General features: G+C 58.2%; 4 protein-coding genes across 6 annotated transcripts; 2 read left to right on the top strand and 2 right to left on the bottom strand.

The window, feature by feature from the left end:
• Window positions 1–385: 385 nt before the first annotated feature.
• STXBP2 (syntaxin binding protein 2) lies at window positions 386–8,042 on the bottom strand. Of its 3 annotated transcripts, none has more exons than XM_028528584.2 (19): window positions 7,940–8,042; window positions 6,637–6,686; window positions 6,303–6,384; window positions 5,901–5,977; window positions 5,665–5,743; window positions 5,475–5,578; window positions 5,056–5,204; window positions 4,770–4,854; window positions 4,547–4,677; window positions 4,350–4,457; window positions 3,991–4,048; window positions 3,806–3,871; window positions 3,638–3,718; window positions 3,324–3,462; window positions 2,824–2,933; window positions 1,946–2,041; window positions 1,096–1,181; window positions 824–981; window positions 386–538 (listed from the first exon to the last, which is right to left on the bottom strand). In XM_028528584.2, the coding sequence occupies exons 1-19, from the start codon at window positions 7,974–7,976 to the stop codon at window positions 453–455; spliced, it is 1,782 nt and encodes a 593-aa protein (XP_028384385.1). In that variant the 5' UTR covers window positions 7,977–8,042; the 3' UTR covers window positions 386–452. The 3 variants fall into 3 exon arrangements, with proteins under 3 accessions (XP_028384385.1, XP_035870116.1, XP_035870117.1); XM_036014223.1 differs by having other exon boundaries at window positions 7,936–8,001; XM_036014224.1 differs by lacking the exon at window positions 6,637–6,686 and having other exon boundaries at window positions 7,940–8,024.
• Window positions 8,043–11,162: 3,120 nt separating this feature from the next.
• PCP2 (Purkinje cell protein 2) lies at window positions 11,163–13,181 on the top strand. Its single transcript, XM_028528588.2, has 4 exons — window positions 11,163–11,279; window positions 11,820–11,934; window positions 12,234–12,358; window positions 12,985–13,181. The coding sequence occupies exons 1-4, from the start codon at window positions 11,232–11,234 to the stop codon at window positions 13,102–13,104; spliced, it is 408 nt and encodes a 135-aa protein (XP_028384389.1). The 5' UTR covers window positions 11,163–11,231; the 3' UTR covers window positions 13,105–13,181.
• LOC114509960 (protein PET100 homolog, mitochondrial) lies at window positions 13,168–14,629 on the bottom strand. The gene is made up of 4 exons (XM_028528590.2): window positions 14,475–14,629; window positions 13,776–13,862; window positions 13,617–13,646; window positions 13,168–13,309 (listed from the first exon to the last, which is right to left on the bottom strand). The coding sequence occupies exons 1-4, from the start codon at window positions 14,499–14,501 to the stop codon at window positions 13,211–13,213; spliced, it is 243 nt and encodes an 80-aa protein (XP_028384391.1). The 5' UTR covers window positions 14,502–14,629; the 3' UTR covers window positions 13,168–13,210.
• A 165-nt stretch (window positions 14,630–14,794) lies between these two features.
• Window positions 14,795–24,935, top strand: XAB2 (XPA binding protein 2). The gene is made up of 19 exons (XM_028528552.2): window positions 14,795–14,845; window positions 16,725–16,873; window positions 17,161–17,284; window positions 17,501–17,698; window positions 18,408–18,542; window positions 18,625–18,789; window positions 20,836–20,980; window positions 21,375–21,526; window positions 21,622–21,741; window positions 21,825–21,956; window positions 22,043–22,174; window positions 22,270–22,383; window positions 23,167–23,329; window positions 23,405–23,595; window positions 23,737–23,859; window positions 23,956–24,127; window positions 24,375–24,504; window positions 24,621–24,730; window positions 24,820–24,935. The coding sequence occupies exons 1-19, from the start codon at window positions 14,795–14,797 to the stop codon at window positions 24,879–24,881; spliced, it is 2,568 nt and encodes an 855-aa protein (XP_028384353.1). The 3' UTR covers window positions 24,882–24,935.
• Window positions 24,936–25,527: the final 592 nt, after the last annotated feature.

Here is a 25,527-nt window from a genome sequence, read left to right as displayed (position 1 = left end):
TGGGAAGGAGCACACAGGGCCCATTCTATTTGTCAATGACGCTACTAACAATCCCATCGGAGCTGCCAAGGTAACTCTGGTGACAGTGCAGGCAGCAGCTGTCCCCATCAGTTTTCTGCCACTGTCTCATTTCCTCTACAAGCAGCAGCCTTTGCTGGACCCAGTTTTGGAAGGGGAACCCAGCAAGCTGGCCAAGACCTAACAGCTAGTCAATCCTGGAGCCAACATTCAAACCAGAGCCCAAGCCCTTAATCTCCACATGGATTTCGGATGTCCTCAAGCAAGACATCATGGCGAGATGGGGCCAGGGGCCCAGGTCAGGGGATGGGGCTGAGAGAGGCTGGCCCCTGACAGCTCCTGGGAAAGAAGCAAGGTGGGCACTGGCTCTAGACTGAAAAGAGGCATTTATTTTTCTGGAAAGGGAGGGGTGCAGGTCAAGTGGGTACGGAGGGTCAAGGCAAAGAAATGTCCTCTAACTTCTGATCCAGCGTCTTGAGGTCATCGAGGAAACGGGTTGGAGTGAGGATATGTGAGGAGCCTGGGCAAGAGGGGAGGGGGCAGACAGTGGGTCACAGCTCAGCCCCCGACACCCCTAGCCAGTGTCCTGGGAGGCAGGCCTTGACTGCAAGCACTCTACAGAAACACAGGAACCCAGGCCCCAGGTGACCCCTTCTCCAGGAAACCCAGGTGTGCAGCCACCCCCCTCATCTTGGATGGCCAGCCCTGAGAGGCCCCGGGCTGTTGGGCTCATCCTTCAGAAGCACCTAGGGGTCCAGGCCCTGAGGGGTCGCCCATGCCCAGGGACCCCAGTCCTGGTACTCACCAATGAGCACCTCCCACTTGCCGTCCGTGGCCCTGGTCACCTCATAGGCGGCCCTCATCTCGGACATGGCCACACCACCCATGACGTAGACGATGAGCCTCGGCCCCGCCCTCACCTCCACTCCGGCCTTGTTCTTGTGCCAGTGGCCAAAGCGGGCACTGTGCGGGTGGAAGCAGGGGGCGGGGGGGGCAGAGGTCAGTCTGAACAGGAGACCCCCCCACCCCTCACCGAACAGCCCTGGGAACCAGTAGAGGGTGTCCCTGGGCCTTTACCTGACTGCAGCCTGGGAACTCTGCATGGGGGCAGGGTCAGACACAAAGGGCCACATCTTTCGGTCCAGCCGGTCCTCCACGGCGTCCTGGGGGCCAGACAGGGAGGCTTAGGAGGGAAGCTCCAGGCAACAGGGCCCGGGCTCTGGAACCCCCTCACTGGGTGTCTCAGGAGCCAAGATCTGAGAAGACAGGAGCCACCATCTGCACCTGCATCCCCTGGGAGACTCAGGAGTTGGGACCCTCAGCCTCTTGAGGACTCAGCAGTATGGGCTCCCAGCCCCTTGGGATCCAACAGTCCAGGACCCCAGCCACTCAGGGACCCGGGAATCCAAGCATCCAGGGTCCACGGGATGGAGGAGCCACGGTCACTGGGCCCCCAAGTGGGTGGAAGTACCAGAACTCCACAGGGACAGCAGGTGGGAAACCAGGAAGCTGGGTAACCCCCCACCCATTCCTCTTTGTTTCTACTGCTCTTGGTGCCTAGGATGGGCAGGGGCTGGTGTTGGGAAGACAAAGGGGGATGAAGGGGGCTTTCCCAGGGACAGGGGAAGAGACCAGGGGGATGGAGAAGGACAGGGGAGTGGACAGGTGGATGGAGAGAAAATGAAACCCTTCATGAGGGACCCCGCTGCTGCCCCAATTCCTTGGGTGCAGGTTTGGGGTGCCCCCCAGCGGAACAGACTGGATGCTGGGGAATGCCTGTAATGAGGGATTTCCCATTAAGCCCCAAAGCTTAGCCCTGTGAGCATGAAGGGAGCTGGGCTGACACCTGGATCAAGGCAGGACTTGGCGGGCACGAGAGGTCGGTTCCCAGGCCTACCCTCCCGGTGCCCACTCCTGCTTGTGGTACCTCCATCACATCCTTGATGACTGGGGTCCAGCGTGACAGCTGATAGGTGGGCTCCAGGCGCTCCCTCCGTTCCAGCCGGCTGGAGGTCCCAGGGCCCTACGGGCGGAATGCAGCAGGCCAGTGGGGGTACTGGGGAGGAGGAGGCAGGTAACAGACAGGACTAGGGGCTCCTGTTGTTTGGGGGGGTGTTGCAGAAAAATATAGAGAAATGGGACAGAGAATTACAGAGAGAGAGAAAGAGACAGAGAAGAGAGAATGAAGGATAGAGAGAGGGAGGAAAAAACAGGCAGTGAGACAAAGAGGGGGGCAGAGAAAGAGGACAAAAAGAGAAAAATGGGGACAGAGATTGGTGGACACAGAGAAAGGGGTGGGGGAGAGGTGGGAGATGGAGACAGGGGACCATGAGAGAGATGGGAGGCATGAGAGGCTCAGCCCAGGGACGGAGCCTGGCAGAGGTGGCCATGCAAGGGAGGTGGTACAGGCAGGGCCAGAGCTACCAGACAAGGAGGGAAGGCCAGCAGAGCCTGCAGCGTGTGTGCCGGGGCACGGCAGCCCTCTGAGACGTCCAGCAGCCCAGGGTCGCCCAACACTGGCAACACTACCGTCCCATCCCTTACCTCCACCCCCGGGACTCAGACCCCAGACCCACACTGCACTGCCACCAGACTCTGGCACCACCTTGGATCCCTGCTTCTCATGTGATCCAGAGTTGGGGACAGCCCTGGTGCTCCCCGGTCCCTAGGCCAATCATTGCACAGCACTCTCCATCCCCCAAAAGCACACCATGCCCTGTGGACCCCAGCCCTGTGATGTATCCTCCACCCTGGGGTCCAGGTCCCGCCCCGATGCCCTGCCCTCAGACTCTGGCCCCAACCTACCCCAGGGCTGATGACAGTGGCTCCCAGCTGCTCCAGATTCCGGATCAGGCTGCTGTGGGCCTGCACGTTGGCGTGCTGGATCAGCTTGGCCAGGTTCTCCTCACTCACACCTGGTGCGGGGGAGGGCTCACATGGGTGGGATTCTCCTGGGGAGTGGGCTCTGGGAGGGCAGGGGGACAGGAGGGGCACATGAGACCTCTAAGGGGTGGTGTGAGGGGGAGTCCTGATGTCAGAGTTCTGGGTGGGCATGGAGTCCAGAGGGGGTAGACTGGGCTCCTGTGGAATTAGTCAGGAGACCAAGTTTGGAGAAGTCATAGATTTGGGGAGTTCTCCCTGTTAATGGAACTCTCACGTCAATGAGAGGTTCCCCATCAATGGAGAAGGCATCCCAGGATCCAAAAGCGAATCTCAAGAACAGGGGAACTGTGGGGTTGAGGGAATCCCAGGACCCTTGAAGGCCCTGGTGAGTCAGGGTCTCCCAAGGCCGCCCCCGCCCCCACCGTTCCGAAGAAGAATGTAGAGCAACAAGACTCGGATCTTGTCGTAGGCGGGCACTGCGGCGTCCAGCAGCACGGGCACAATCAGCTTCATGGCGTCCTTTATCTTCTCACCCTCTGCGTCAGAGCCCATGGCCAAATCCTAGGGGGATTGGAGGGCAGCTGTCCTGGCAGCCACTGGTGGGGATGGGAGTGGCTGGAACATCCCCAGGGTCCTCAGTAAGGCCTTTGAGGCTCACTTCATCCTAGTCTTCGAAGGTTCCACTCGCCCCCCCCAGCCCTGCCCCTCACTCAGCCCCACCCAGAGCCACACCCACCTGCTCCACACTGCACAGCTTCTCCACGGAGCCCTTGAAGCGCTTCATGCAGTCGTCGGCCAAGTGCAGGTGTGTGGAGTACTACAGGGTGGGTGGCAGTCAGGGAGGACTGAGACTGAGTCAGGGGGAGACAGGGTGGCGGGAAGCAGGTTCCTGGTCCATGCTCACCTTGTTCAGCTCCTTCTGGTATTGCGGCATCTTTTTCAGGATGTGGGACAGGTCTTTGATGTTGGCCTAGGAACAGGACAGCGGGGGCTTCCTACCACAGGGTTGGGATCCAGACTGAGGCCCCTCCCCCGCTCTGGTGGCGGCTTTCCGCCCAAGCTGCCCACCCCAATGCTGGCCGGCCCTACCTTCTCAGTGGTCAGTCTCTTGCTCTCACAGAATGTCTTCAGAAGCTCTGTGACCTTCCTGGCCATGAGGGTGGGCAGGGGTGAGGTTGGGGGCTGATACCAAGACAGTAGTTTGAGGGCAGCATGGGGGTCGCATGGCTGGGAGGAGCGGGAGCCAGGGGACGCCACCTGCAAGCCCACACTGGGGACGCACTGGGGAGTTGGCTGAGGGGCATGGCTTGTAGAGAGAGCATGCTCACTGAAGGTGGAAGGCCTGGGACCAGGCCCCCAGTGGGGGAGGGGTGGGGATGTGGGGAGGGAGAATCTAGCTGGGGATGACACGGCAGAAGGCCCACAGCCCAGCACCCTCATGCACGCACTTGGACACGTCCGCAATGTGCATGTGCCGCAGCTCCACCCATAGGTCGTCGTCCTCGTCCAGCAGCACAGCCTTCTCACAGGCCTCGCTCAGCCCTGCAGTCTCGTACCTGCAGGGGTAGGGAGACACAGAGCACTACCTGAGGACAGGGACCCAGGTCGACTGTGATGGGGGAAGGGGTTTCAGGAGTCCACCTACCTGTACGTGTCCTGCTCGATGTCCAGCAGGTCATAGGCCATGGCCTGGAACGTGAGCTCATGCAGCAGTGGGGACACGAGATCGGCCGCCCGGTCCATGATCAGCAGCTGTGATCGGGTTTTCTCAGGGCCCTGGGGGTGGCGGGGGATGGGCAGAGATTAGGGTGTTAACCCAGATCCTCTTGGCTAGGGCCTCGCCCCACCTCCCCAGCATGCCCCCTCACCTCGCCCAGACTGGGAGTGTCTGCCTTAAAGGCATTCAGCTTGGCCAGGACTGCGTGAGCCAGCTGGGCCGTATCCTCTGGGCCCCTGGGGGGTGGGATGGGCAAATGTGGGGCCTTAGGGCATGGGGTCATGGAGAGCCAAGCACAGACTGGGGTCAAAGATAGGGTGAGGGACAGGGTCAGGTAGCAGGGTGAGGACTGAGGTGGGATTAAAGAGGTGAAAGGTGGAATGCAGGTTGGGGTCCCACTGGGCAAGGCAGGGGGCAGCATCAGGGGCAGGTCCCACTTGTGGTAGCGGATGGCCGGGTACTCCTGCAGTGTGGCGCAAAGTGTGGCAATCTGCTGGGCCAGCGCCTCGAGCTGCCTTGTCCGCTCACTGGCCCGGAAGGGGCAGTAGAGGTTGTAGGTGCTGTGGGGGGCATCCAAGGAGAACACCTGCAAGGACACAAGGCCTGGGGGTAGGTGGAGAAACACCCCAGCCCCTCCGCCTTGGGCAAGACAACTGAGGCTGCCCTGCGCTGCCCCTGCCTCGCCCAGTGGGACCCAGCTCCAGGTGTCCGGTGGTAGGAGCTCATTTCTTCCACACTGGCTCCTTTCTTTTCTGACTCGCTATCCCCTTTACCTGTCTCAGGGGCTGTTTCTGAGGGAAGCTAAGTCATCTGCTCACAGATCCCACACCCTGCTCAGAATGAGGCCTGGTTGTACCTGGGCCTCATAGGGGAGAAAGGCAAGGTGGATCTCTTTCAGCGTCTTCACCACTTTTGCCAGACGGGAGCGGCCCAGCTCACCGAACAGAGGCTCAGGGCAGGCTGGGTGGGCAAGAGGGGACATTAGGCCAGAAACCACCCCCCCACAGACCCAAACCCTACGCTCTCCTCAGGTTACCCTCACTTACTGTCTGTGAAGAAGACGTGTGCTGCTTTGTAGGTGAAGGTCGGGGTCCCGCGGAAGTCTGCGATCAGGGCCTGCACTGACTGGGGAATGTAGACCACACTCCAGGCCTGGCCCTGTACCCTCTGACCCATCCACCCCCTGCCCCAGCCCCCAGCTGCCACCAGTGCCCCCATGCATGTGCAGATATGCAGAAGCATGCACCCATGCATGCTCACACACACTTGCTCACATAAGCACCTTCTCCGTGGGGCTCAACAAATAAATGGCCTCCAGGCTGGGGATGGGTTCTCGCCGCTTGTTGATGTCTTCAACAACTAGGAGGGACAGAGGAAGGGACACATAAAGGGGGCACTGGGACTGGTGCACATGGTGAGTGGCAGATGTTAGCAGTGTTCTGCACATTCGGGGTCACAATTCACACCCCAGGGGCCTCCCACAGAAAGCTGTACATTCTGGGGGCCCCACACTGAGCTCACCCTCAGTTCTACATAGGCTCCCACACACAGGGGTTGAACAGCTGGGGAGACCGACTCCTCAGGGGCCACAACTGCAAGTCCTGTGGGAGAGGGGGCTCCGCCCATCCTGCATTTCCACACTCAGGCCACATCTGGGGAGCACCGGGTGGGGGTGTCCACTTACTGGTGATGCCCTCTTCCAGGATGTCTGACATCTTGCAGCAGGATGACAAAATGCGCATGCTTGGGTGGTCCATGATGAGCACCTGTCCAGATGAATGGACGGATGGACCAACAGACAGACAAGTGAGCAGAAGAGGCTGAAGCCCCCCCACCCAGAAGTGGGGCTGGAGTGGTGGGCAGGGCTGTCAGCTTCAAGAGCTGGCTGAATGAGGGGACCCAGGACCCCACCCCATCCCACCCCAGACCCACCCAGCTTCCTCAGGGAGTTTGGGATGTGGTCCCACATTCAGGGGACCCCCCTTCCGTCTGGACAGAGCACTCTGCCTCGCCCCTACCTTCCACTCCCCGTCCTTTTTGACGCTTCGGATGACACCGCTCAGAATTTCTGCAGGGGAGGGTGGGCTCAGGACACTGGGTTCTCTGGCCCCACCACACTCCAAAACCTTATGAATCCCAGGCTGGACTTCCATCTTAACTACTGTTTACCACCCGCCCCCATTCTGTGACGTAGCTGTTGGTGTCGCCCCCAACTTATAGACAGGGAAACTGAGGTTCAAAGAGGGCAGGTAACTAGACTGAGAGGCCTGAGGGCCCAAGTGGCCCGGAGCCTGATACATGAGTAGCTGCTAAATAAATATACTTTAAATAAACAATAATTAAAAAGTCAGGTTTTCCTGCCTCCAGAGCTGGACCCTTGGCTTCCCCACAGACTGCCTCGAGTTCTCCTGGGGTGGAGGTTTTGGCCAAAACCCTCACTCCCCCTCCATCAGTTTCCACTGGACTAGAGTGCAGGACCCCCTGGATCCCCGCTTTGAAATGTGCCTAGCTGAGGTTGTTTTCCGTCACCCAACCTTCAGCCTCAGTTTCCTCCTCTGTAAAATGGAATCAGTGGCTTTCCCGACTGCAGGTTAACGACTCTGTGATAGGCTCCTTTTTTCGTTAGGGTGCAGGGGATATGAGTCACACTCTTCCCTGCCTAGCAGAGGGGACAGAAGGGAAGGGATGGCCCCACCCTGCCAGAGTGTCAACAGGGTTATCAGGACTGCCAGGGCGGAAGGAGCAGCTGAGGCCGGAACCACCCGGGGTTCGGAAGGAGGCGATCTCCACCCCTCCCCCAAGAACCCAGCCCACACGACCTAGACGCCTGGGTCCTCACGTTCCAAGGGCTTCAAAAAGGGAGGCGTCCCCCACCCTGGGCCTGAACAGAGGGTCTGGACACACCCCCTGAAGGTTCACACCATCTGGGGTGCGCTGATCAGAGCATCCAGCCCAGCCCCAGTCCGCCGTATTGGGCACCAAGAATCCAGCCCCCCGGACTTCGCGAGGCTCAGAGATCCGGGAATCTGGGCGTCCGGCTGTGCCTTCCCCTCATCGGCCTTAGGGGGCTCAGGAATCCGGGCCCCGACACCTGCCTACGCCACCCTTTGCGTCGCCGGAGTCCAACTTCCCAATTTCGTTCAGCTCCGGCTGGGGAGAGCCGGGACGGCGAGCTGGAACCAACTTCCTGCCCGCTCCCTCGAGGGCCAGCTGCTAGACGCCCAGCCCGGCCCCAGCTCCCCGCCGCCAGGGTCCCAGACTCCGTGCGCCCTGGGCCCCAACCCCCAGGAGACGCGAGGCCCGGCCCGGGGCGTCACTCACTTTCCCCCACCACCGCCTTCAGGCCCGAGGGCGCCATCTTCCCCAACGGCGTAGCCGCTGCTTCCGGGTCTGTGCAAGGTGGGGGCGTGGCCCCGAGCGTCACCCACGTGGACCCCGCCCCGCAGGACCTGGCCCAGCCCCTGCACACCTGGCCCCACCAGGTTCTCGGAACGTGGGACCCTCGAAGAGTGGAGGAGTGGATTTGCCGGAATAGGCCGGCACCAAGTTTCGGGAGGGGCCCACCTCGACGACACACAAACGCGAGCTCGGACGCGGGTCCCCTGCTTTCGTGCAGCGAGAAAGGGGGACCGCGGGGCAGTAATAACCTCTTCATCTTCTCTGGGCACATCCACGAGCTTCTCCGAGGTTGAGGGGTGCTGTGTGCCCACACGGGGCAGCAGAGTTACAAATCCATGACGCACTTACCTTCTGTGCCCGATTTTAGCAGCAGCAGCAAGTTCTGCAACATTTGGTAGGAGTTGGCCTGGAGGGAGGGTTGGAGAGAAGCCAGCACCTGCTGTATACTCCGTCCTCCCAGAGACCCTGAGAGGGAGTACAGTGTAGCAGTGACACCGGCTCACGGCTGCCTGGTGAGTAGGCTTACTCAGATTCGAATCAAGAGTTTGTTCCAGGAGAAATGCTCCTCACAGCCTTATGCTCACTGGTTGCATGCAAACACGCACAGGCGACAATCACATTTGTAGTCTGAACACACGTGGATTGAATGGCATGCTCGACCACTGGGACACTCACATGCACCTCAATTCACACTCAACTTGAAACCTTAGGGCCTGCTCCTGCTGTGTGCCAGCAAAAGGCTGACACCCCATCTCAGACAGGGCGCAGTCCAGCAGCACCCAATGAGAATGAGGTCTCAGATTCAAAGTGTGATGCACATTTGTGAGGGCAGAGTCCTGAAGTGGGCCTTCATTCAGTGACTATTAAAGAGTAGACCATGCACCAGGACCTTTGCCCTTTACATGGGACAAGATGGGACAGACAACAGAAGTTCTGCCACATGCGACTTACAGTTAAGTTTAGGAGGGAACAGAAAATCATAATCATTTCTGTCCCACAGGAAATAGTGCTATGGTAGTAAGTGCCATGTCGGAGTGCTTTATTGGGAGTGGTACCCCTGTCTGAGGGGGTGGCCCTCAGACATAATGGTGAGTGACACCAAGCAGGAGCCATGCAGTGATCCAGGCAGAGGAGAGCAGGGGGTGGGGGGAAGGGAGAGTGGACAGGAGGTGAGACCGGAAGAACTGCAGCTCCCTGTGTCAAGGACAAGGCAGGACCAACCCAGCCCGACTTACCTAGGACTGAGAGGTTCCTGGGGCGCAGGGCCTTGCTACCACAGGAGCAGTCCCAGGTAGAGTGGGAGGGTTCCTCACCTTTCTTTCTCTTTCTTTTCCTTTCCTTTCCCTTCCTTCCCTTCTTCACTCTTTTGTCTCTTTCTCCTTCCTTTCTTGTTTTTCTTTTCTTCCTCTTTCCTTCCTTCCCTCCCTGTCTCTCCTTTCCTTCCTTTTCTTTAACAGCTTTATTGATATATAATTCACATATTAGTACAATCCATCCACCGAGAGTGTACAATAGCTTTTAGCATACTTAGAGTTGTGTGACCATCATCAGTCCATTCCAGACCATTCCCATTATCCCCAAGTTGTTTGAATTTTCTCCAAAGGACAATGAAGACCAAGGGAGAGTTCTCAGCAGGGAAAGGAGGGGATCACTGCAGCTCCCAGGGTGGGGGAGGTTAAACTTCAGGCGCCAAGTGCGGAGCTGGGAGACCACAAGGAAGCTGGGGTCACCACTAGCCCCACAGCCTGTCTCCTGCCACCCCACACATACTCAGTGAACAGGCTTTTCAACTGCTATGGGCTGAATGGGCTCCTGTCCACCCCCTGCCCAAATAAAGTAGGTGGGAACCCTGACCTCCAGGACCTCAGAATGTGACCTTATTTGGAAATTGGGTCAGAGTCTTTGCAGATGAGGTTAGGGGAGGCCATACTGCAGGAGGGTGGGTCCCTAATGCAATATGATTGGTGCCCATGTCTTATGACAGCCATGTGGAGCCATGTGAAGACAAGGACACATGAGGAATGCCATGTGGTGACAGAGCCTGAGACTGAAGTGCTGTAGCTACAAGCCAAGGCACACCAAGGTCTGCCAGCAAACCCTCAGGAGCCATGAGGGGCAAGGGAGCACCCTCCCCTGCATGTCTCAGGAGCACAGCCCTGCTGGCACGCTTTCAGACGTCTGTCCTCCAAAACTGTGTGACAATAAATGCCTGTCCTCAGATGCCCCATTTGTGACACATTAAGGCAGCCCCAGGAAACTAATACAGCTGTGGTAGAGCAGGACATCCTGTTGGCATCAAGGACTTGGAGCCATGGACAGGAAGGGGCTGCCTGGGAAGGGGGACCAAGCTTCGCATTCTGTCAGGGGTGGTGACAGTGTGGCCTGTTTATTCCAGGAAGAAACTTTAATTAGTTTCCAAAAAGGCATCTCGGGGAGGGGAGGGGATGGGGTGTGGGTGGGACCCTCCAGCGACATCCACTCCCAGAACTCAGAGGGAAGCCATAGCTGCTGGGGTGCGGGAGAGCAGCGGGTTTTCCTACTGCCCCCCTTCCCCGGAATGTAGCCTCCAGCCCCCAGGCAGGGCTGGGGTACAACTCAGAGACAGCTGAACTTGGCATCGGTGTTGGGGAGGCAGGAGATCCTGGACCTTGCTTTGGGGCCTATGGGAGGCAACCAGACACAGGGACAGTGAAGAGGGGCAGACCTCGCCAAGAGACAGAGATGGAGCCAGGCTGCTGGTGGGTCCTCTGGGGTCTTCAGGTCCAACTGCCCTCCAGTCGGTCGGGCAGGTGAGACACTTGCACTGCTTCCTGCGTCTGGGCGGCAGGCCCCTCCGAGCTGCCCGGTTGGCCTGTCCTTTCCCAGTAGAACCCAGAAAGCCCCCATCCCACTGTGGGGACACAGCTCTGGCTGGTTGCTATGCCCCACCTGAGAGTCCTTGGGGCACAGTGAGTCCTGCTGGGTCAGCAAGGTCCCAGCTCAGGCCGCCCTGCTTCCTGCCCCCACAGCAGCCCCAGCATTTCGCAGCAAATACGATTATCTGGATCATCTTTATGGGGCTTAAGCTTAGGTGGGAGCAGATGCGGTATGAAGAGGGGATTTGGGGCTGTGTATCCACTGTCCCCACGTCTGTCTTTTAAAAAGCCTTGCCTGGCACAGGCCTGGGCCAGAGGCTAGCAGAGAAGTGGATTGGGCTCAGGAAGCAGGAACAAAGATGGACCAGGAAGAGGGGGTAGACAGGGGCTCAGCTCCCTGCATCAAGGTAAGCAGATCCCACCCCCACATGCCCCCAACTCCTCAAGAGCAATGAATGACAAGACTAGCTAGTTTGTAGGGCACCTCATTAGCAATTGGGTCTCCTGGGACTGCTGACCCAGTTTGCTGCCCAAGAAAGTGCTGGTGGGCATGAGGGTCTGAATGCCCAGCCCAGCCCCAGGGCAGAGGTCGGTGCTTTCAGTGATGGTCCTGGTGAGCTGGGGGGATGCTGGGATCTGGGGACAGCCCCTGGGATGTCTACCTGGCTGGTGCCCTGTAGTCAGGCCCCAATCTAGGACGACAGGCTGCCAGCAGCCTCTCCCTTGAGGCAGTACCACGTGCAGTGGCACCACTGGCCGGGTCCTGGGGGCTCTGGTTGGTAAGGAGACTTGTGTCTCATTTGCAGCAGCTCTGCAGAGCAGTGCATCAGCAGGGACCATGGTGAGAGCCAAGGAGGAGGGGAGGAAAGACTCCAGAGTCAGGGTGGGAGCTGGTGAGGGGTCCCCCAACTGAGGGGCCAGCTGGACCAGGTATGTCTGTCTCCCAGGCAGGCTCCCCAGACCAAGAAGGCTTCTTCAACCTGCTGAGCCATGTGCAGGGCGACCGAATGGAGGAGCAGCGCTGCCCACTGCAGGCAGGGCCTGACACCGCCTCCAAGAGTGGTGAGTGGATGGTGGAGTGTGTAGGGCCGGTGTGTTGTCTGGGTGCATAAATGGGGCAGGGCGTAGGGGTACGGGACAAGTGACCATCTGGGAGGGCCTGTAGGCAAGAGTCTGTCTGAGAGTGAGAGACAACTGGTGACACAGATGCTAGTGGGTCTAGGGGCAAGGGACAGAGGGGAGAGATGAGTGAGCTTCCTGGAGAACGTGAGTGGGGAAGGGGTGGGCTGGGGGCTCCAGCTGGGCTGTGTTCCCTGGAACCTGCATGTATGTCCATCCCCACCTGCTTCTGCACCACGCAGAGAGTGGTCCTGTGCCGGAGATGGACAGTCTTATGGACATGCTGGCCAACACCCAGGGTCATCGCATGGATGACCAACGTGTGACAGTCAGCAACCTGCCTGGCTTCCAGCCTGTGGGCCCCAAGGTAGGTGATGCTCTGCTGGAGCTGAGGGAGACCAGCCATGATGAGCCCCCTGGCCCTGCATCCCACCCCCATCTCTGTCCCTCATGTGCCTCCTGGGGATGAGTGCCTGGTAGGAGTGCTTGCCCTGTGTCCCTCCCAGTCACAAGGCCCTATCCAATCCAAGACCCAACTCAGACAGGAGAATGAAGGCCCAGACAAGGCCAAGAGGGCCCCAAGGTCATGCAGAGGGCACATTAATGTCAGAGCTGTGGCTGGAAGTCCTGGCTCCCGCCCCCAGAACTGAGGATTTAAGGAAGAGTTGAGAGAAGGAACACCCTCTTGGGAAGACAAACCTTGGGGGGGTGGGCACATGAGCTCATACACTCACATGTGTCTGTGTCACATGTGATCAAACACAGCTTGGGTTCTAATCAAGACCCCAGTGGGACCCCCAAGACCCCCATCTCACATTCAAATATCACCATAAGTGTTGAGAACTCAGGTACCTAGAAGCTCGGGAGGGGTGGGGGCAGATGGTGGGAGGCAGGACAACGGTTCCCACCTGCACCCTCCTTCCAACATTTGTGTCACCTTGGGCCAGCACTGCCTTTGGTTCCTCCCTCTGGCTGACCCCTCTTCATCCACAGGACGGAGCGCAGAAACGAGCTGGGACCCTCAGCCCCCAACCCCTCCTCACCCCTCAGGACCCATCTGCTCTCAGCTTCCGTCGGAACAGCAGCCCCCAGCCCCAGACACAAGCCCCCTGAAGGCTGGGGCCCTCTTGTGCCCTACTTGTGCCCTCCCCAAAGCAAACAATAAAAACACTTCCATGGGAAACAAAGAACCGAGTGTATGTTGTTTCATGGGTGGCACTCAGGCACTTGAGGATTTCGAGCTCTGCTGAGCATCTCGCAGGAGCTTCTCCTCCCGCTGCTTCCGTAGCCTCTCTTTGAACTCCTCTAGCCGTTGGCGCTGGTGGTGGGGAAGGAGCGGGGCATACCTCAGAGCCTAGACCCCTCTCCCACCATCCTGCCTCCTATTTCCCCAGGCCACAACTTCAGAATTTAGTGTCTACACTGGGAGCCCTGTGCCAGTTACAAGCAGGGTCCAAGTGGCATCGGCTTGATCATTTGGGGAGAGGACAAGGAGGAAACCACATGTGCCTTTGCCCTCAGATCCCTGCTCATGACAGAGGGCAGTATTTCCATTCAAACCTGTCATGGTCACAGGGACCTAGGCCCCTCTGTCCCTCTGGTGGGAGAAAGAGTAGGTTACTCACCTGGTCTTCCTCAGGTGGCCACAGCTCCCTCTGTAGGGATAAAGTCACAGACAAGCCAGGAGTCACCTACGCAGGTCAGCTCATGGAAGGCAGGCATCAGTGCCCTGTGCTCTCCCCCACCCTCTGCAGTGAATCCATGAAAACCCTCCCGGTGCCCACCTTTCGCTGTATAACGGCGTCCTCAAACCACTCAGCCTGATTGGCAATCCAGAACATAGCCACAGGGAAGGTGAGGTAGAGCGTCATCTAGGAGGCGGGAAGGGGACAAGCGGAGGCTGCTTAGAGCCTGGAGCAGAGGGTGCTCTTGCACAGCCCGGGAGCGCCTCCACAGGACCCTCCAAGAAGCCCAGGATTAGGGGAGTCCGGCCCTCATCATCCAAGAGACCTTATTTCTGGAGCTCCCTCCGCGTCTGGGGGACTCCCTCTCAAACGACACACACGCATGCGCACGCACCCTGGCCCCAGGACAAGAGCTCCCACACAATCACAGGCATCTCTGAGATCTCACTGCCCTGGCCCCAAAGTCAGATCCAGGGGGCACTCCAAACCCCTCATTTTTCAGAGTCTACTCTCCTAGGCTAGGAGTCCTATTGTGACACACACATACCCATTCTAAACCCAACAGCACCCCCCCCCCAGAGTCTGGAACCTTCCTTCTTAGAGCCCCCCCTCAAACCACCCATCCCAGAGGCCCTTCCTCATACCAGCCCTACCAAGGCCCCCCTCCCCCGGCACCCCTTTTTCGGGGCGTCCAACCCTAAAGGGCCTTCTCAAATCTCAGGATCTTCCTCCCTATTCAGAGCCTCCTCCTCAGATCCAGGGACAAGGCCCTGCCCACCAGCTCGGGTGCCCACTGACCCGAAACACCTCTAACTTCACCCCCATCTCGCTTCTCCCGGGCTACACAGCCGCTTCTGTCCAAAAGCCAACCCTCCAAAATGACAGCAGCTCATTGGGAATCCAGGGACTCGACCACTGAAGCTCATTGGCCGAGAAGCCCTGGATGACATCATCTTCGGGCTCCTACTCTCTGCTTCAGGTCGCTGGTCAAGGATAGGCGGGGCCTGCACTCTCGGGACGGGGTCAGCCAATAGAAAGTGAGTCTTGCCCAGGGGGCGGGCCTTTAGGAGGATCTGTCATCATAACGCGACTTTTGCCGTAGCTGGAGAACCAGGAAAATGGTGGTCATGGCGCGACTTTCGCGGCAGGAGCGGCCGGATCTGGTCTTTGTGAGTCCCGTGTGGGGCTGGGGATGGCCCACGTGGGGACACAGGGCCTGGGTGTTTTAGGGTGTTGGGGCCTGGCCTCTCTCCGGGGATCCAAGCCCAAATTTCTGACCATAGAGTAGTAAACTCTTTGAAATACCCTGTCGGGTTTCAGGCGAGACAAACAGTAAGAAATTTTAAAGCACCTACTCAGATCACTCGAGATCCCTAGGTAGCTGGGTGTTCCTTTTTTTCTTCCTTAAGTCATACTGTCTTTTTCGGTTTTAAACCATTCCCTAACCACACCGCGGCTCTTTGGCACTCAAAAGCTTGTTTTTTCTACCTAGGGGTCAGTATCTGTTTTGTTCTTACATATATATTGTTATTCGAAATTCCACACATAGGTGAGATACCTCACTATTTGTCTTTCTTTCTCTGATTTATTCACTTAGCAAGATACCCTCTGGGTCCTCCCATATTGTGGCAAATGTCAAGATTTCATTCCCTTTTATTGCTGAATAATATTCAGCTGTATATACATGTACCACATCTTCTTTATACAGTCACCTAGGATTGATACCTAGGTTGTTTCTATGTCGTGGCTGTTGTAAATAATGCTGCTGCAAACAGGTGCATACATGTGTTCAAACTTGTGTTTTTGTATTCAGATAAATACTCAGAGGTGGTCGTAAGGTAGTTCTATTTTTAATTTTCTGAGGAACCTCCACACTGTTTTGCATATTGGCTGTACCACTTCACAGTCCCACCAAGGGTGTCCAATGGTTTCCTTTTCTCCCCATCCTCACCAGCACTTGTTGCTTGTTGACGTTTTTTGTTTGTTTGTTTGTTTGTTTTAAAGATTTTATTTATTTATTTGTAGGGAGGGAAGGGGGGGACAGAGAGAGAGAGGGAGAGAGGGAGAGAGACATCAATGTGCGGTTGCTGGGGGTTATGGCCCGCAACCCAGGAATGTACCCTGGCTGGGAATCGAACCTGGGACACTTTGGTTCCCAGCCCGCGCTCAATCCACTGAGCTACACCAGCCAGGGCTTGTTGACGTTTTGATGACGGTCATTCTGACAGGTGTGAGGCGATACCTCACTGTGGTTTGTTTTTTTGTTTTTTTTTTAAGATTTTATTTATTTATTTTTAGGGAGGGAAGGAAGGAGGGGGAGAGAGAGAGAGACAGACAGACAGACAGAGAGAGACAGACAGAGAGAGAGAGACAGACATCAATGTGCGGTTGCTGGGGGTTATGGCCTGCAACCCAGGAATGTACCCTGGCTGGGAATCGAACCTGGGACACTTTGGTTCTCAGCCCGTGCTCAATCCACTGAGCTACGCCAGCCAGGGCTTGCGATACCTCACTGTGGTTTTGATTTCCCTAGGGTTAGTGATGTCGGGCATCTTTTCACGTCTGTTGACGATCTGTATGTCCTCTTTGAAGAAATGTCTGTTCGGGTTCTCTGCACGTTTTTAATTGGATTGTTTGGGTTGTTTGGTGTTAATTTGTATGAGTTCCTCATATATATTGGATATTAAGGCATTATTGGGTATATCATTTGCAGATACCTTCTCCCATTCAGTAGGTTGTCTTTTTTTTTTTTTAAGAGTTTATTTCTTGATTTTAGACAGAGGGGTAGGGAGGGAGAAAAAGGAGAGAAACATCAATGTGTGGTTGCCTCTCGCACGGCCCCCACTGGGGACCTGGTCTGCAACCCAGGCACGTGCCCTGACTGGGAATCAAATTGGTGACCATTTGGTTTGCAGGCCAGTGCTCCGTCCACTGAGCCACACCAGCCAGGGCACTGGGGTCTGGGTAAGGGCTGGGAGGTCTAGTGGTGGGGGGGGCGCTGTGCTCAGGCTCTGAGGGCAGATGTCCTCCCCATCACCTGCCTGGCAGGATGAAGAAGACCTCCCCTATGAGGAGGAAATTATGCGGAACCAGTTCTCCGTCAAGTGCTGGCTCCGCTACATCGAGTTCAAACAGGGCGCCCCGAAGCCCAGGCTCAATCAGCTGTACGAGCGAGCCCTGAAGCTGCTGCCCTGCAGGTGGGGACTGCCTTAGCTACCCTTTGTGCTCCAGCCCCAGCACTGCCTGTCCAGTCATAACGGACCTGGCCAGCAGGTCTCAGGGGGTTGCTGTGTGTTCCATCACTGAGTGTACATCCTATGAAGGATCAGCACAGCCTCCCTGACATCCTGGTCCATGCCCCCATTGCTGATGCTTGTCACCCCTCCCAGGCCCCTTCTCCCAGTTGCCTCATAGGGCAGGGGGAAGGATTCTAGGGTCCATAGAGCTGACCCATCCATGTCTGCCCCCTTCCCCCATGCCCCAGCTACAAGCTCTGGTACCGCTATCTGAAGGCGCGCCGGGCACAGGTGAAGCATCGCTGTGTCACCGACCCTGCCTACGAAGACGTCAACAACTGCCACGAGAGGGCCTTTGTGTTCATGCACAAGGTGGGGTGTGGGTGGCCGGCCTGGGCCGAGTGGGGCTGTGGGGGAAGCAGAGGAGTCGGAGTCCTGTGGTCTCTGTGCACTTGAGGTCGAGCTGACTCAGTCCCGGGGAATGGGGTTCTGGGTCCCACTGACATTGGCTTGGCCATAGGACATATGGTGTCTTCCTGCTGTGCTTGGTGCCAGCAGCACAGACCTCGCCTCTCTTTGTGCCTGCAGATGCCACGCCTGTGGCTGGACTACTGCCAGTTCTTGATGGACCAGGGCCGCGTCACTCATACCCGCCGCACCTTTGACCGTGCCCTCCGGGCACTGCCCATCACTCAGCACTCTCGTATTTGGCCCCTGTACCTGCGCTTCCTGCGCTCGCACCCGCTGCCTGAGACGGCTGTGCGGGGCTACCGGCGCTTCCTCAAGGTGAGCCCGTGGTGGGGCTGAGGTGGTTGGGGCAGGCGAGTGGGCCAGCTCCCTGGGTCAGGAGTCCCCCGCTGGCTCACTGGGACACTAGTCCCATGCAGGGTGTCACCGAGCACATGGGATATGGGGAAAAGGCTCCTTGAGGCAGGCAGGCTTTGGGCTGCAGTTTGTTTATTCTTTAAATGGTTCGGGGCACCGTAACCGAGACAGCCCCTGCCTGCATGTGGGTAGACAAATGCACTCGAGCTAACCGTGTCGTAAACCAGAACACAACTGTCTCTGTGAGGGAAGCATAGCCCCAGGAATGTATACCGGGCAGGGCTATATACCAGGTAGGGTGGAAGGTCAAGGGGTAAACAGGGTAGGGTCCTCCCATGCTTTTCTCAGACTTGTCCTTTGGACATCCATTGTGAAGCCCTCAGTGCAGCTCTGTGTGGGGAGCAGTCTTGTGATGAAGTCAGGGCCTGCCCCATGTAGGTGGCCACTGGTGTCTAAGCCGGGCCAGCCAGGGCTGAGGCTGGACCACTAGGACCAAGAATGCCCATGTGGCTGAGGCTGGACCAGGGGCATCTAGGCTAGATGGGTGGAGCTGAGGCTGACTCTGGGCCAGGACAGTGGCAGATGGCTGAGAACCAGTGGGGGGGTGGGGGTGGGCACAACAGTGTGGCCCTACAGCCCCACTGACTGCGGTGTGGGGGTCGGTACACAGCTGAGCCCTGAGAGCGCAGAGGAGTACATCGAGTACCTCAAGTCCAGTGACCGGCTGGATGAGGCCGCACAGCGCCTGGCCACTGTGGTGAATGATGAGCGCTTCGTGTCCAAGGCTGGCAAGTCCAACTATCAGGTGGGCCTCTGGGGAGACGGGGGCCGGTGGAAGGGCCCATCCCTTTGTAAGCCAAGGCTGAGATTCCTTCCTGGGCCTGCAGCTGTGGCACGAGCTCTGTGACCTCATCTCCCAGAACCCGGACAAGGTGCAGTCGCTCAACGTGGACGCCATCATCCGAGGGGGCCTCACCCGCTTCACTGACCAGCTGGGCAAGCTCTGGTGCTCGCTGGCCGACTACTACATTCGCAGTGGCCACTTTGAAAAGGTGCGCTGGCACACTGAGTATGGGGTAGGGTCTCCTGCCAGTGCATGGTGCTCAGGACATGTGGGCACATTAGGGAGTAGGAAACACTAGCAGACGTGCCGGTGTGCACACACGTTTGGCTCACGCACACGTCCACCTTGCTGAGCGCCTACCTAGGGTCAGCCAGACCTCGGGTCTCCATGGCTGTGAGACCCTGGACCCTGTAAGCCTGGGTGTCTTTGTTTGAAAAATTGAAAGTGACAATCCTACCTTCACTTGTAGAGAGTCAGGTGCTGAGTGAGTGCCCAACTCAAGGATCACTCCCAAGGTGTTAGTGTTGTTAACCTGAAGATAAAAGGCCGGAGTGAGCGGCAGCGAGCAGATGTCTCAGGTCCAAAAGCACAGCTGTTCTGAAAGCTCTGACTCAGTCAAGAGCCCGAGCAGTGCTCTGGCTGGGCATGAAGGCGAGGGGCCTTCATGAGCAAAGAAGAGGGACAGCTGCGTCGGTAGAAGGAAGAATATCCACAGGTGTGGACAAGCCAGCACAGTGACGCTAGTTCTAAAGAACGTTCTTAATTTTTAGTCTGGTAGTCATCACACCTGCTCTCCTGTCTTTGCAGGCAGTGGTTTAGGAAGCACGTTGCTTCAGGCCCAGTGTGCAGGTCGTTCTGCCCAGTTTAACCTTCCAAAGGTTTGAGGAGTGAGGCGTTCCGGGCAGCCCCTCTGGGGTGGCAGCTCCAACGCCGGTTTACAGTGGCTCCATTTGTTTTACTTTTGACATTTCTCCCCTTTTAACCCAGATCTTCCCTTGAAAGCATTGCTGATCAATTTCTGGAAAGCAGTACTGATCAGTTATTAAAGGCATCGTTGGTCCTCCAGGTCGGGCAGGCTCATTTTTAGTATGTCCGGCCGCTATCAGCCCCGGTCACAGGGCAGGCTCCTTGCTGGTGTGCCATATCCCATGTAGGTGGGAAAGGGGTTTTCTGGGAGCCTTAGATTACACTTTGGAGCAGCAGGAAGTCAGGACAGAGGAAGGCTCCACCATCACACTCCTCTACAGGCACACAACTTTTCTGCTTTCTTGAGGCTGATCTCTAAGAAGTCTCACGGGCCTCAGTGGTCATTTCAGAATGTTGAGCAACTATGATCGGAGTGTGTCTTTAAAACACTGAGCTCTGCAAAACAGAGTTTCTAACAGCAAGAATTCCTATAATAAGTCAAGTGTTAAGTTCAAATCGAAGACTAGATGTGAACAAGGAAGTGGTACCTGAGGGAAGTCCCCTGAGATAGTGGAGAACCATGAGGTGTCCACTGTATTTAATCATTTGCCTCATACTCGGATTTTATCCACTTCTATCTCTGTTTCACCAGAGGTGTTTTATCCAGCAGGAGGTATTGACAACAGAGCAAACCGTATGTTGCTCAGTTAGGGTACAGTGAAGCGAAATTTTGTTGTCTAATACAGTTCATGCAAGGGAACTTAAAGGGTTTTCCTGGCTGGCTGTCACTTTGGCGGTAGCTCCAGCAATTTTCTCCAGGGTATGTGATAAGTTTCCATCACATGCTTATTTGTTGTAGTAGCTGCCCGAGGCGGAAGTATTCTTCCAGATCGGGGCCACCCCTGGAGCCACGCTGCCCGACAGCGGGCACCCCTGACTGCGGCTGTGAGTTGTGGCCTGAGAAGTGGGTCCAGAGCTGGTGCTCAGTGTTGCGTTATCTCTCTGGAAGGAGCCTAGGGAAACAGTAACTGTTGTAGTGAGCACTCCGCCTCACATGTTAGTTGTGACATAGGAGGGACTAAAGTAAGGAGAAAAGAAAAAATGGAGGTGTAGAAATCAGTTTACCGAGGAGCAGCCCAGGTCCCCAGCAGGGTGGGGAAGGGCTCCAGGCAGGCTCTGCCGAACGAGGCTGCTCAGAGCCTGATGGTGCCGAGTGGGCCCCAGGGGAGGCCCTGCAGGGCCCCGTCATGGGATGGGTGCCAAGGGCTGTGCTGCTGGGTTCTCTGTGCATTTGGAGGAGACACGTGTCTCTTCCCTGCCAGCACTTTGTCCTTCCCCAAACCTGCAGGCTCGGGATGTGTATGAGGAGGCCATCCGGACCGTGATGACCGTGCGGGACTTCACCCAGGTGTTCGACAGCTACGCCCAGTTTGAGGAGAGCATGATTGCAGCTCAGATGGAGACTGCCTCTGAGCTGGGGCGGGAGGAGGATGGTGAGCGGCTGGTGCTAGGGTAGTCCTCTGTGGATGGCTGTGGAGGGGTGTACTTGGGCCTGTCTGTCCAGCAGGGAGGGATGCTGGGCAGACAGTGTAGGGGGCTCTCTCCAAGTAGCCCCGACTGAGCATACATCTCAGGCTCCAGCTGGACACAGTCTGGGGGGATGGCAGTGGTTAGCAGGGAAGGAGGGCCAGGGGGAATGTTGGGGGCTGGAGGTAAGTCTGGGGTCAGGTTGGCCTTGGGGCAGCTCAGGCTGGAGCCGGCAAGAGGGAGTGCAGGGTGGACAGTGGGGTGGGTCTGGAAGGCCAGAGCTCTTGGCCCAGGGCTGGGAGGTGGGAGGGGCTGTGCACTGAGGCCTTCTTGCTGTCCTGGTCCCTCTGTGGGCCCTAGACGATGTGGACCTGGAGCTGCGGCTGGCCCGCTTTGAGCAGCTCATCGGCCGGCGGCCCCTGCTGCTCAACAGTGTCCTGCTGCGCCAGAACCCGCACCACGTGCATGAGTGGCACAAGCGTGTGGCCCTGCACCAGGGCCGCCCCCGGGAGGTGAGTGACGCCCGCCCCTCATAGCCTGCCCCACCCTCACCTGCCAGGCCCCAGCTGAACAGGCGATACCTCCCCCCCCCACCCCACACACACAGATCATCAACACATACACGGAGGCCGTGCAGACGGTGGACCCCTTCAAGGCCACGGGCAAACCCCACACGCTGTGGGTAGCGTTTGCGAAGTTCTATGAGGAAAACGGGCAGCTGGATGATGTGAGTGCAGATTGCCCTTGTCCAGAGGACCCAGGTTCGGGTGGGCAGGCAAGGTCTCAGCGTGGCCTCTGACCCTCCCGCAGGCCCGAGTCATCCTGGAGAAGGCCACCAGAGTGAGCTTCAAGCAGGTAGACGACCTGGCCAGCGTGTGGTGCGAGTGTGGTGAGCTGGAGCTCCGGCACGAGAATTACGACCAGGCCTTGCGGCTGCTACGGGTACTTACCACTGGGGCTGTGGGGCAGGGCTGCCACTGTGGGGTGGGGACACACCCTCCCAGCCCCGCCTCTGCATGTTCCTGCAGAAGGCAACAGCGCTGCCTGCCCGCCGGGCTGAATACTTCGATGGCTCGGAGCCTGTGCAGAACCGTGTGTACAAGTCCCTGAAGGTGTGGTCCATGCTTGCCGACCTAGAGGAGAGCCTTGGCACCTTCCAGGTGAGCTTCCAGGACACAGTGGGACCTGGGAAAGGGGCGGGGCCACCATCTCAGCCCGGGATGCGCTCCGACCTGCCACTGCCCTCACCCTGCAGTCCACCAAGGCTGTGTATGACCGCATTCTGGACCTACGCATTGCCACACCCCAGATTGTCATCAATTACGCCATGTTCCTGGAGGAGCACAAGTACTTCGAGGAGAGCTTCAAGGTGAGGAGGCCAGTTGGGGGCCCAGGTGGTGGTGTCCCCACCTTAGTGCTTTGGGTGCAATGTCAGCCTACCCAGGCTGCGGTGACAAAGGACTGTGGGCTCACCCAGCAGCAGTGCACTGCCTTGAGGCTCTGGAGGCTGGAGGCCATGAGGTCCAGGCGTCAGCAGGGCTGGTTCCTCCTGAGGCCTCTCTCTGTGACCTTGTCCTCAGCTGTTCGTCTGTCTGTGCCTGTTTTTGATGTCTCTCCACGTGTCCAGATCTCCGCTTACAAGGATACCCATTGTGTTAGAGTAGGGTCCACTGTAATGACCTCGTTTTAACCTAGTTACTTCTGTAAATACTGTATCCAAATATAGTCCCATTCTAAGATGCTGGGGTTAGGGCTTTGGCACAAACTCCAGGGGACACAGGTCAGCCCATCCCAGGCGCCGAGTCCTGCGTTTGTGTGTGTAAGAGGCAGGGGAGGTGTTGGTGTGTGGGCTGCTCAGCTGACAGGTCACCGGTGCGTGGGGTGTTTTGCACACAGGCACTGCGTGTGCAAGGACAGGGAGGTCATGAGTGTGTGTGCATATTGGCCCTGCCTGGAGGACAGGCCCTGACCTTGGGCTTCTGCAGGTCATGGGGGGAGACGGGCAGCACACAGGCCCGCCTGGCTGAGCTGTGACCACAGGCAGGCGGACAGGGAGGCGGCCCCTCACCGCACTGGAGGAGGCATGGGCAGCGTCCTGGTGGACAGAAGAGGGGGCTCACCTTGCAAGCTCACATGTGACCCCCCTCCGCAGGCGTATGAGCGTGGCATCTCACTGTTCAAGTGGCCCAACGTGTCCGATATCTGGAGCACCTACCTGACCAAGTTCATTGCCCGCTATGGGGGCCGCAAGCTGGAGCGGGCTCGGGACCTCTTTGAGCAGGCACTGGACGGCTGCCCCCCGAGATACGCGAAGAGTAAGGGGGGCCAGGCAGCTCGGGGTGGGGCTGGGGGCTGGGCCATAGCCCTCTGACCCCCATGTCCTGCCACAGCCCTGTACCTGCTGTATGCACAGCTGGAGGAGGAGTGGGGCCTGGCTCGGCATGCCATGGCTGTGTATGAGCGTGCCACCCAAGCTGTGGAGCCTGCCCAGCAGTACGACATGTTCAACATCTACATCAAGCGGGCCGCGGAGATCTACGGAGTCACCCACACCCGTGGCATCTACCAGAAGGCCATTGAGGTACCTGCTGTGGGGGGTGGGGCAGGGCCTGCAGGTCCCTTAGGAGGTGGGTGGGCTGACAGGGAGTATTCTGGAAGCTTGGGGACCAGCTGGTGTGTAAGGATCCCCTGTGGCAGCCCCCATCCCCCGCCCCCCACCCAGGTGCTGTCGGATGAGCACGCCCGGGAGATGTGCCTGCGGTTTGCGGACATGGAGTGCAAGCTGGGAGAGATTGACCGCGCCCGGGCCATCTACAGCTTCTGCTCCCAGATCTGTGACCCCCGGGTAGGCACGGGTTTAGGGCAGGTGGGCCAGCGTGGGGAGGCTGCAGCTGAGCAGGTCAGTTTCTACCTCAGCTTCCCCCCCCCCCCGCCCCCACAGACAACCGGGGCCTTCTGGCAAACATGGAAGGACTTCGAGGTGCGGCACGGCAATGAGGACACCATCCGGGAGATGCTGCGCATTCGCCGCAGCGTGCAGGCTACGTACAACACGCAGGTCAACTTCATGGCCTCCCAGATGCTCAAGGTGTCAGGCAGCGCCGCGGGCACTGGTGAGCAGCTGCGGCTACCCCTGTCCCAGCCGGGTCCACCCTAAAGCAGCACAGTCCCCCACCCACGGGTCCTGCCTCCACCCAGGCTTGATCTCCTGGGTCTGGGAGCATCAAATTCAATTCTGCCTCCCTGCCTGAGAAACATCTTGAGGGCTGCAGCCTCAAGAACAGGTGGGGATCATCCAGCATCTGTTTTGAGTGTGGAGAGGGCGAGTCCACTTTGTGTGACCCACGACTTCCCCACCAGTGTCTGACCTGGCCCCTGGGCAGAGCGGCATGGATGACATGAAGCTGCTTGAGCAGCGGGCCGAGCAGCTGGCGGCTGAGGCTGAGCACGACCAGCCCACACGGGCCCAGAACAAGATCCTGTTCGTGAGGTGAGGACAAGGGGTTAGGGGTGGGAGCAAGCTGGTCCCTCCTCAGCACAGTGGTCACTGGGGAGGCTGGAGAGGTGGCCGGGCCTAGCTGAACACTGAGGCCCCGCCCGCCCCAGGAGCGACGCATCCCGGGAGGAACTGGCCGAGTTGGCCCAGCAAGCCAACCCGGAGGAGATCGAGCTGGGCGAGGACGAGGATGACGACGAGATGGACCTGGAGCCCAACGGTGAGGGGCAGGCCGCCCAGCAGGGTGGGGGTGAGGGCAGGGGCCCTTTAGGGAGAGCTGCAAAGTGACCGTGTCACCCCCTCCCCCAGAGGTGCGGCTGGAGCAGCAGAGCGTACCGGCTGCTGTATTTGGGAGTCTGAAGGAAGACTGACGCCCCGCCCCATCCCCATGACACCCCAACCCTGCAATGAAGCCTGTGATTGTATGGCATGGTCTGAGCCTCCTTCCTGCCGCCCAGGTGCCTTCGGGGACTGCCAGCTCATTCTCCCCCTGGCCCTTGGCCCAGTCCCCTCCACCCCCAGATTGGCTGGTGTAGGAGGTGGTGCAGCTGGGCATGGGGCCAGGCTACACACCCATCCTCACCCTGCAGAGCCAGTTCTGTGTTTGGAGGCTGCCCAAGGCTTTCCTGATCCCTGGGGTTTTGGCAGGAGGGGGTGGGTACCAATCCCCAGCTGCCCAGGTCTCACCAGCTCCTGCCCCCAAGGCCTGTCTGCACCCTGAGTCGGCGGGTGGATTCCCAGCCTTCCTCAGGGGGACTCATCACAGGCTTGGAAGGTGGGCAGTTCTGAGGCTTAGCGAGCCAGGTGCCTCTGTCCGGAACAGAGTTTGGGAGCCAGACCTCACCGTGGGTCACACCAGGGTGGGGCCCTTAGTTTTAAGCTCTGGGAAGCCATTAGTGGGTTCTAAGCCTTTAAGGGATTTTAAGCATTTGGAAATATAATCAGATTTGTGTCCCGAATAAGCCAGGCGTGCTGCTGTGGGGAACTGGCTTGTGATAGCAGACGTCTGGAAATGTG

This window comes from Phyllostomus discolor, chromosome 13, assembly GCF_004126475.2.
Source record: "Phyllostomus discolor isolate MPI-MPIP mPhyDis1 chromosome 13, mPhyDis1.pri.v3, whole genome shotgun sequence".
NCBI classification, from domain to species: Eukaryota; Metazoa; Chordata; class Mammalia; order Chiroptera; family Phyllostomidae; genus Phyllostomus; species Phyllostomus discolor.
This window is presented reverse-complemented; position numbering and strand designations above follow the sequence as displayed.

Bases quoted from the DNA above. Each gene is read 5' to 3' on its own strand.
- STXBP2 (XM_028528584.2), bottom strand. From the start codon at position 7,976: ATGGCGCCCTCGGGCCTGAAGGCGGTGGTGGGGGAAA. The intron at 6,385-6,636 runs GTAGGGGCGAGG...TCATCTGGACAG, and splicing joins AAAAGGACGGGGAGTGGAAG to GTGCTCATCATGGACCACCC. The intron at 5,579-5,664 runs GTAAGTGAGGGT...TTGCCCACCCAG, and splicing joins ACACGTCTTCTTCACAGACA to CCTGCCCTGAGCCTCTGTTC.
- PCP2 (XM_028528588.2), top strand. From the start codon at position 11,232: ATGGACCAGGAAGAGGGGGTAGACAGGGGCTCAGCTCCCTGCATCAAG. The intron at 11,280-11,819 runs GTAAGCAGATCC...TCTGTCTCCCAG, and splicing joins GCTCAGCTCCCTGCATCAAG to GCAGGCTCCCCAGACCAAGA. The intron at 12,359-12,984 runs GTAGGTGATGCT...CTTCATCCACAG, and splicing joins TCCAGCCTGTGGGCCCCAAG to GACGGAGCGCAGAAACGAGC.
- LOC114509960 (XM_028528590.2), bottom strand. From the start codon at position 14,501: ATGGGGGTGAAGTTAGAGGTGTTTCGG. The intron at 13,863-14,474 runs GTCAGTGGGCAC...CCCGCCTCCTAG, and splicing joins TGAAGTTAGAGGTGTTTCGG to ATGACGCTCTACCTCACCTT. The intron at 13,310-13,616 runs GTGAGTAACCTA...CCCCACCACCAG, and splicing joins GGCCACCTGAGGAAGACCAG to CGCCAACGGCTAGAGGAGTT.
- XAB2 (XM_028528552.2), top strand. From the start codon at position 14,795: ATGGTGGTCATGGCGCGACTTTCGCGGCAGGAGCGGCCGGATCTGGTC. The intron at 23,330-23,404 runs GTAAGGGGGGCC...GTCCTGCCACAG, and splicing joins CCCCCCGAGATACGCGAAGA to CCCTGTACCTGCTGTATGCA. The intron at 24,505-24,620 runs GTGAGGACAAGG...CGCCCGCCCCAG, and splicing joins AACAAGATCCTGTTCGTGAG to GAGCGACGCATCCCGGGAGG.